Consider the following 9,338-nt stretch of genomic DNA (forward strand, 5'->3'; position numbering starts at 1 on the left):
GCTCCCCTTCTGCATCTCTGGGGTGCCACCTGCCTGCCCCACCCCTCTGTTCCTTGTTCGAGGCCTCCCTCACCCTTCCTTGCAGACTGAGGCCTCACCACACCGAACTTGCAAATTCCCTTCTTTCCCTTTAATGAGGAGGGGGCTGGTGGAGAGGCGGAGGACCAGGGAATGCAGCCATCGGGAGGGTTGGGTTTGCTGTGGGGCATCTCTCACAGAGGCCGTTGGACCCCGGCTCACGTCCCACATGTCCCTTCTCGGACCAGTGTCCAGGGCTGAGTCATGGGCATCGTCATTTCCTGGCACGCTGCCGTGGCCTCAGACCTCCACTGAGCCCTGCTGCCTCAGATGTTGCTGAAGGAGCTGGAGGTGGTGCAGCAGCTTCTTCTGGTGGCCAGCCAGGGTGATGCCCAGGGCAGGCAGGTCTCTGGTTGGGAGGGAGGAGATCAATTCTAGGCCAGCTTCTCCGAGATCCCCAGCACAACCCCTCATCAGCGACCCAGAGCATTCACCCCCCACCCCACCACTCCCTGCTTACTCCAGGCTGAGCTGAGCCACATCACTGAAGGTACAGAGGCCAAACTTGGAGAAGTTGTCCTGGTAGCACTCCAGTCCAATGGCTGAAAGCCAGGCCTGGGGTGAGTCCAGACAAGGAAAGTCCAGGGCCACAGGGGTCAGAAGGGCCTGGGAAGGCCTAAGAGGGGAGGGGCAAGTAGGGTCAAGGTCTCTTCATCTTAGCCCCTCTCCTCAGTTTTCTTTAGGTTTGCATCTACCCTCCCTGGCTTTCCCAGACTCTAGCCCCAAGCTCCAGACCTTTCCCCTGGGTCTCCGCCAGCCTGCAGAGTATCCGGCTTGCGGATCATCTTATCAAATGCAGCCACCAGCTGGTCAAAATGAGGCCGCCGGGCACGATCCTTCTGCCAAGTGTCCAACATAAGTAGATGTAATCCAGGAGGACAGCCTGGAGGTGGGGGCAGCCGGAACTCCTGCTCTATTGCATTTAGTACCTGGGGGTCAGAGGAAGACTATGATGATAGGAAGTTTTGTTAGTAAAGGGGAGTACTTTGTTGGGTAAGAGAGTGGGCTGGAATCTGGTGGAACATGAGGAGAAGGAACTCAAATATATGGAATCCAAGAGCCATGAGATCTTAGAATACAAATGGAGTAGAGAATGGAGGTCCTAGAATGTTCCAACCAGGGAGGGATCGGGGTGGGAAATCAGCAGTGTCTAGGTCGGTGCTTACCTCCTGTTCACTCATGTCCCAGTAAGGCCGTTCTCCATAACTCATCACTTCCCACATGAGTATCCCAAAGCTCCAGACATCACTGGATGCTGTATGCTTTCCATGTGCAATGACCTCTGGGGCTGCCCAGCGAAGCAAACAACTTGGGCCCTGAGGGGTAAAGTCAAAAGCAAATAGTAATAATCATAGCAATAGTCACGTTTATTGAGCAACTACTATGTGCTCAGATATGTCAAGGGTTTTACATCAAGCATCTCATTTAATCATCATAACAACCCTCTAAGGTGGATGATATCATCTCCATTTCACAGAAGCAGAAGCAATAGTCACGTTTATTGAGCAACTACTATGTGCTCAGATATGTTAAGGATTTTACATCAAGCATTTCATTTAATCCTCATAACAACCCTCCAAGGTGGATGATATTATCTCCATTTCACAGAAGCAGAAGGTGAGGCTTAGAGAAAGTGAACTTGTCCAAGGTCACAGAGCCAGAGAGGAGAGTGTTCAGAATTTGTATCCAGCTGTGCTGACTCTGGAGTCTCTGTAATCTCCACAGTGGGGGAAGGACAAGGGGTAGTTCTAGACTGTTGCAGGTCTCTTCCCCTCCCTCATCCCCTTTCTTTGTCTGGGTCCCTGAGGTCACCTAGGCTTTCATCTCCCCCATCACACAGGAGAGCCTCTCTCCTTTCAGGGACTATGACATCCCAGCTGAGGTGCCCACCCCGGATTCCGGCTCACCACCCCCCCACCCAGCACCTGCTGGGGCATGCCACAGGCCCCAGGCTGTGCCCCCAAGGCTGTGCTCTCACCTGAGGACTGTGGCCAAGACGGGCCACCTTGCACACCAAGTGGCTATTTACCAGCACGCTGTGGGCAGAGAGCGAGCGATGGACGAAAGCAAAGCTGGACAGGTACTGCATCGCAGCAGCCACTCCCCGCTGCATGGCCACCAGCTGCAGGCTGCTGAACTGGCCCTCCCGCTGCTGAGGGGCAGGGGCAGGGGGCAGAGGTCAGTGACTGGAGACGGGGAGACCTCGTCATACTGCACAGCAGACAACAGCATGAGAGGGGGAGGGTGTGGAATCAGAAAATGGCCTGGGAAGGAAGGACAGAGACCATGGAAGGTGGGGTGGTAAGAAGCAAAGATACAGGACCCTGTCTCCTGGAAGCTTTCCTGGACCCCAGGACCCTCCTCCTTCACCCAGGCTGGACTGACCCTGAGGAAGCTGTCCAGGGGGCCAAGCTCCATGAACTCCGTCAACACCATGAGGGGTCGGCTCTTGGTGACCACACCCTCCAGCCGCAGGATGTTGGGGTGCTGGAACTGACCCAGCACCGCAGCCCGGCCCAGGAAGGTCATCTGCAGGCTTTCGGCGCCCCCAGCCCACAGGGCCTGGATGGCCACAGTCTGCTCCCTCCGTCCCCGTGGCTGCAGGCGGCCCCGGCGCACTTCACCAAAAGAGCCTGGGAGAATAGGTGTAGGTTGGGGGGGATCGAGGCTCACAGCGTCCTGCTATGTTTGGATGGGACTCTGGCCAGGGGAGGCCACAAGGGAGCCCTGTCGCTCTGATCCCTGCCTTGCCCCTGCTGTACCTGTCCCAATGACCTCCTCAATCTTGATATAGGCAGGATCGATCTCCCGGGCAAGTTCTCGGATGGCCTGGCAGGGGTCCTCGTAGGTGGAGGGGTCAATGTAATACTTCACCCCAAGTCCTGGAGGAGTGTGGAGTATGTTATGAGTGTGTTGTGCAAGGCAGGGCTGGCCACACACCCCAGACATGCCCACTTACCTCCAGAAGATTGTGCCAATCTTGCGGGGATCCAGCCTTCCCTGCCATGTGCCCCACCCGTGTGTTCCCCAGCCCCACCCATTTCTTCTCCTCATCCCCACCTGGGCTGCTGTATTGCTGCAGCTGCTCTGTATAGCCAGTTCCACGCCGCTTCCTGAGGGACAAAACGGTGACCGGGGATGACACTCCCATTTCCACCCCCTTGCTGCCCCCTTGTCACCCTCACAGACTGCTCTTTAGTCGGTCTGTGGAGGGGGACACCAGTCTGGCCCTCCTGCCCACCTCCACGTGGGGCCCAATGCAGGGGCTGGCTGATGGGAGGAGCACCCGTGTGGGTTTCTGCTGGGGGCTCCAGACTTGGCAGGACTTGAGGTTTGGCTGTGGAGTTAATGGTGCTGGGCAGAGTTGGGCAGGGGTGGGGACTTACCGTTGGAAGATGACCGCCAGCACGGTGATGGCTGCTAGCAGGAGGAAGGCCAAGGCCCCCAGGATGGAGCCAATCACCAAGGAGAGTCTCTCCGGAAGCTGGGAGGACAGCTCCCCTGGGGAACCAGCCGACAGGGTCACAGGTGGGCCAGGTCCCTCATAGGTGCTTGTTCATGTGCCCAGGCATGCACACACACCACAGGCACACACAACACGCATGCACATGCCGCAAACCTCCCACATCCACACACAGGCACACACAACACACACACACACACGCCCACAGCCCTCCCACATCCACACACAGGCACACACAACACACACACACACGCCCACAGCCCTCCCACATCCACACACAGGCACACACAACACACACACACAGCCCTCCCACATCCACACACAGGCACAACACCAACACCCACACACAGCCCTCCCACATCCACCACACAGGCACCACACAACACACACACACGCCGGACAGCCCTCCCACATTCCACACACAGGCACACACAACAACACACCCACAGCCCTCCCACATCCACACACAGGCACACACAACACACACCACACAGCCCTCCCACATCCACAACAGGACACACAACACACACACCACGCCCACAGCCCTCCAATCACACACAGGCACACACAACACACCCCCCACAGCCTCACATCCACAACACAGGCCCACACAACCACACACACACACACATACACACGCCCACAGCCCTTCCCAATCCACATCACAGGCAGCACACAACACACATACACACCCACAGCCCACCCACATCCACACACAGGCACACACAACACACACACACCCCCACAGCCCTCCCACATCCACACATAGCATGCATACATACCCCTACAACTCCCCACCTCCCCGAGTAGCCCCTAGGTCAGCTGCTGAGCAAAAGGCACTCTCCTTTCCCACAGAACTTTTGGTTGGAAAGCACTGGGCCAGGGTTCAAGGCCGGACAGTCCCTGGGCCTCTCCTCACTACCCACTTGGGCCTTCACCTGCCCATCTGGCCCCCCACGCCCACTCACCTTGAGGAAGCGTCTGGAAATAGACTTTGCCCCCATAGGGGCCGTGGCCGGCAGCAGTCCGGGCCCGCACCTGGAAACCATAGATGTGGCCAGGGCTCAGCTGTGTCACGGTGGCAGTGTTGGTCTCGCTGGTCAGGGTGAAGGAGTGGGATTCGTCTTCTGCCTGGGGGTAACAGCCACTCACTCCCTGCCTGGCCCCCTCTTGCCCCTGCTTCTGCCCCTAAGGCCCCCAGACACCCTCCCTGGTTGACAGGGCTCTCAGACACATGCCCAGTGCTGAAGGCTTCTGGGCACCTCTCCTTGCCCATTCAGCCTCTGGCCCCCACCATGGGGACTGTGAGCTCCTGCCGGCCCTGCTGTGGACCCCCCACTCCTCCTGCGCACCTGGTCATAGTAGCGGAGCTGATAGTCCAGGATGTTCCCATTGGTCTGGTCGGGCTGCGGCCAGGACACTGTGATGCTGTTGGATGCCCGGCTCACCTGGTGTACCACAGGGACTGCAGAGGGCACTAGAGTGCAAAAGGAAAATTATTAGGGGAATAGGAGTCACCCGGAGCAGGGTCAGCCTTGAGGGGAGGGCGGCAGGGATGGACCAGGCTGGAGATCAGGAGTAGGGAAGGGGGCTCAAAGGAGCAGAGGCAGGGGATCCCAAAGGCCAAGGAAAAGGGCTCACCTTCATGGCTGGTGCTGACATTGATAGCTGCAGCCTGAGGAGGGTCAGGGCTGAGCTCAGACACCCCATTGACAGCCTGCACCTCTAAGATATAGGGTACATGTGCTCGGAGGCCCCCCACTAACACTCGACTCTCAGTCAGGCCTCTCTGGCGAGGGTCAAAGTGGACCTCATCCCTGCAGCGGCGACAAGTGCCCCCACCACCGCTGGCAGGCTCCTGGCGGCCTTCACACTCCTTGCACACGACGTTGAAGAGCAGGTCCCCTCGACCCCCCAGCTCCCGAGGCAGGCGCCAGTGTAGCATGAGTGCTGAGCCTTGCACCTCAAACCAAAGCTCCTGGGGAGCCGATGGAGGACCTGGGGGGCCGGAAGATGTGGCAGTCCAAGGGCCAAGAGGGCAGGAGTCATGGGGGTGATTGAGGAAGGAAGGAGCCAGGGCAGGGTGGGTGGCCCAGAGGGGAGGAGACAGAAGAGCATGGGTGGTGGTAGCCCAGAAAGGCAGGATGTGGGCCCAGGGGAGGATGGATCAGGGAGAGAAAAGGGTGGGGACAGGGAGGGGAGGAAGCCAAGAAAACGGGAAAAACAAGTCACTCCAAATGCAAAGATCCCCAGTGTTGCCTGCTCCCCCAACTTCTGGCCCCTCTCCCAGTCTCTTTCCCATTGCAGGGCTGGGTGAGGAACTCACCAGTGCAGGGGGCCTCTGGTGGGTCGGAACTGGCCCGGTAGAAGCCCTCTAGGCAGGGGCAAATGGGAGCTGCTGGATTGGGAGCGTGGCTGCGGGCAGGGCATGGTGAGCAGGGAACGTTCCCAGCAGAAGCCTTATAGACCCCCCGTGGGCAGGCTGAGGAGGCAGAGAGGAGAGTGGGGGCGTCACACTCGCTCTGTCCACCCACCCTGAGCTCCCAACACACAGCAGGCAGTTATCCTCGCAGCCTTCTCTTCCCCAGAGCTGGTTCTCCTTTTCTTCCAAGACTGAACCCCACCCTGTCTTCCCTCAGGCAGAGATTTCCTCTGCCATTTGCTGGGACAGAATTGCATTTCCATGGATGGAGAAAGTGAGGTGCCGTGGGGGCTACAGACAGGCCCAGTGCCAGATGTGGGTGTTCCCGGCTTATTGCATAAGCTCCCTCTGCGGAGGCCTGCTGCTGCAGTCATTCTCCCTAGCTGCCATCCACTGCCTTCCTCTACCTGCGTCCCTGTCACCTGGCCCTGCGAGGCAGGGACCCTCCCAATAGAAGGGCGAATGGGAACCAAAGGACTCCATTCCATAGTAACCCTGGAGCTGGAGCTAAACTCCTTTTGGTCTCCATCACCTCTCAGGCCTGGAGACTTAGGAGAAGGCAATTGCCGTGAAAGGCTCCAGAAGATTCCAGAAATTTCAGATGAGTGGGTGATAGCAAGGCTGAGTGCTTTAAGAAATAAAATTAGGGAAAATAGGGGTCCTTTCCTAAGATGGCTTATTCCTGACCTTTTGCAGATGAAATGAATTTTGGGGTGTTCAGAAGAGGAGCCCAAAGGCTGCGGGTGGGTGGGAGGTGTCAGGCAAGTGCAAGAGGAGTAGGGTCTCACCTTGGCAGGCCTTGTCTCCTCGTGCTGGTTGGTGTCCAGGCTGGCACAGGCAGCCCCCGACAGCTACCATCCACTTGCCCTCCCCGTTGCAGTGCAGCCTCGGGGGGCTGCCTCCTGCCTGGCCCCCTACTCCATCCTCCTCTGGCTCTGCATGAGCCACACAGGTGCCCACAGCTGCCACCAGGGAGGCCCCCCCAGCCCCACTGGCCTGCGTCTCTGGAAAGGAGGCAAAGGATCGGAGCACGGCAGGGCAGGTGTAGGAGAAGAGCCTGACAGCTACCAGGGCCAGGCAGGCCCCCGTGTCCTGGAAGGCCACGTAGAAGCCACGTTGGGTGAGAGGCCCAAAGCTCCGCTCTTTGACGTTCAGCTGCAGTCCAGCCCGCTGCCCAGCCCCATGGGGTCCCACAGCCCACGCTGCAGAGGAAGAAGAGGAGGAGGAGGAGGGAAAGCTCTCGTCTGCTGCAATGGTGTCCACCTTGGTCCAGCGTTTGAGGTGCCAGGAGGAAACGCTGTCAGGGCTGTCGGGCTCCTCAGCCTGGCGGTAGTAAAGGGTGAAGGTCTCCCGGCAGGTGCCGCCGCTCACGCCCAGGCTGGAGCACGCCCGCACAGAGAAGTGGAGTCGAATGTGTGCCCTCTGGGCCCCGCGCCGCTCCACAAAGTGTGTCTGCAACCAATTGTCCTGCCCGGTGCCTGGAGGGGCCCCTGCCACATGACATGCCTCAAAGGTCCGAGTCAGTCGTCGCTGGTCGTCCAGAACACTCACCTCATCCCACTGCAGGAAGGGGCAGGAGAAGCTTTAGGGGCTCCTGACTTAAGCAAGGGTAGGTAGAGGGTATAGGGAAGGGGACATATCTATTCCACTGGGACTTAAAATTAATGACAAGCAAAGCAGATAGGGGATATCTTGAAATCTTGGTGCTCTAGAGAGAGGGATCCTTTTCCCATAATCCTCACCTAGGGTTTCCTTCATGAATTCCACTCTTCAGGGAACAGGGAGGGGCAGGGACAAGGGATTCAGGTTCAGAATGAGAGTGGCACTCACCCCCCCTGGTGGGTAGGTGAGCCAGCCAATCTCAGATGTCTCTCCGGTGGTGTCCAGCAATACCTCTGCCCAGAAATAAGAGGGGCACACAGTGGCCAAGCCTCCAGCCAGCACTGCCAGCCCGTACTCTATTCCCACCGGGAACAAAAGAATGCCCCGCCCGGGCCCATGTCTTTGCCAGCAGGAGCACAGCTGTCCGTCAGGGTCCTTTCTCTGACAAATCTGATGTGGGTATTCATTATCCTCACCATGCCTTTCCATTGATTGATGTCTTCACTCTTATCTACCTTTTCTGAATCTTTCCCACTTCCCCTTTGCACTGGGTCTCTATGGCAGGTTGGGTTTCTCCTGTCTCCCCTCCCTCTTACCTTCCAGAGCCAGAACTGAAGACACCAGGAGCAGCACCCATAGGCTACAAACCATGCCCGCCACTCTGTTCACTAACTGAGCAGCCCCTTCAGTAGCCATGGGGCATCTTCAGGGCGTCCACCATCGCCCCAGCCACCACCCTGCTCCTGGGTGGGGCTGCAGCTTTGGCAAGACTCTCAGCGTGTACAGCTAAGCGTGTTCCTGAGGAGACACACAAGACCAGAAGAGGCAGACGGGAAGAAAGTGTTTCTTCATATACAGCCCAGGCTCCAAAAGTTGTGTCTCCTCCTACAGCTCTCAAATCGCCCCAGCACCCACCATGGGCCAGAAGCCAGGTTGCGTACTGCCTCTCCTGAGCCTGTGCAAATTTGGCCATCTTGGAGTGTTCATACCTACTCCCTGTGTGACCCTGTCTCTGTGTTCATTTCTCACAGCTCTCCCTCCTAGAAGTGGAGCAGAGGGTGTTTCTGGGTCAATCTTACCTTTTTTTTTTTTTTTTTTCTTCCTGTAAGGGGTTATTCCAGTTCTTTCTCTTCATTTACTCTCCTCCCTTCCTCCAACAGCCACCCTGTATTGGAAGTTAGAAGATTTTCATTAAAGTCAGCTGGTTAAGAAGCTGCTCCATCCTATGGACACATGAATTGAATCCTCACAACACTGCCCCACCCCCGATGGACCTGGATGCTCTAGAAATTTCAGAGGGGCAGTGAAGCAGTGAAGCGGCAGGGACACAGGAAGATGGCTGTGGGGTATGATGGGAGGGAAGGGACCAGGATAAATGCAGAAAGAACACAGGCATGAAGATTCACTCTGATAAATGAGACAGTGCAGGGAGGGGCAGAGCGAAGGAGGTCTGGCATACACTCTGTGAACAAAGATCCTCGCGCCCCAAGGGGTGCATGTTTTCCTAGAGCTTACAGAAGAATAACCCTATGGCTTTAACATACGAAAAGATGCTTCTTGTTTGCTCACATTTAAAGGAAATCATGTTAACACCACAGCAACAGGCCATTTGTTACAGAAGGAATATTTGTGCCCTCACCCCCATTCATATGTTGAAATCCTAACTCCCAAGGTGATGGTATTAGGAGGTAATTAGGTCATGAGGGTGGAGCCCTCACTAATCATGAGACTAGTGCCCGGATGAAAGAGACCCCAAAGGGCTTTCTCACCCTT

The 9,338-nt window shown here is 57.1% G+C and overlaps 1 protein-coding gene across 2 annotated transcripts; it reads right to left on the reverse strand.

Annotated features, from left to right (window-relative positions):
- Positions 1 to 108: 108 nt before the first annotated feature.
- Positions 109 to 8,536, reverse strand: EPHB6 (EPH receptor B6). 2 transcript variants are annotated; one of them, XM_017866818.1, is made up of 16 exons: positions 8,162 to 8,536; positions 7,794 to 7,858; positions 6,752 to 7,523; positions 5,868 to 6,023; positions 5,183 to 5,539; positions 4,894 to 5,018; positions 4,510 to 4,579; positions 3,465 to 3,579; positions 3,139 to 3,191; positions 2,841 to 2,960; positions 2,464 to 2,711; positions 2,057 to 2,230; positions 1,245 to 1,394; positions 814 to 1,007; positions 539 to 694; positions 109 to 427 (listed from the first exon to the last, which is right to left on the reverse strand). In XM_017866818.1, exons 1-16 carry the CDS (start codon positions 8,259 to 8,261, stop codon positions 319 to 321), a joined length of 2,964 nt encoding a protein of 987 aa, XP_017722307.1. In that variant the 5' UTR covers positions 8,262 to 8,536; the 3' UTR covers positions 109 to 318. The 2 variants fall into 2 exon arrangements, with proteins under 2 accessions (XP_017722307.1, XP_017722306.1); XM_017866817.1 differs by having other exon boundaries at positions 4,510 to 4,672; positions 8,162 to 8,535.
- Positions 8,537 to 9,338: the final 802 nt, after the last annotated feature.

Source organism: Rhinopithecus bieti, unplaced genomic scaffold, assembly GCF_001698545.2.
Source record: "Rhinopithecus bieti isolate Rb0 unplaced genomic scaffold, ASM169854v2 scaffold_1599, whole genome shotgun sequence".
Lineage (NCBI taxonomy): Eukaryota > Metazoa > Chordata > Mammalia > Primates > Cercopithecidae > Rhinopithecus > Rhinopithecus bieti.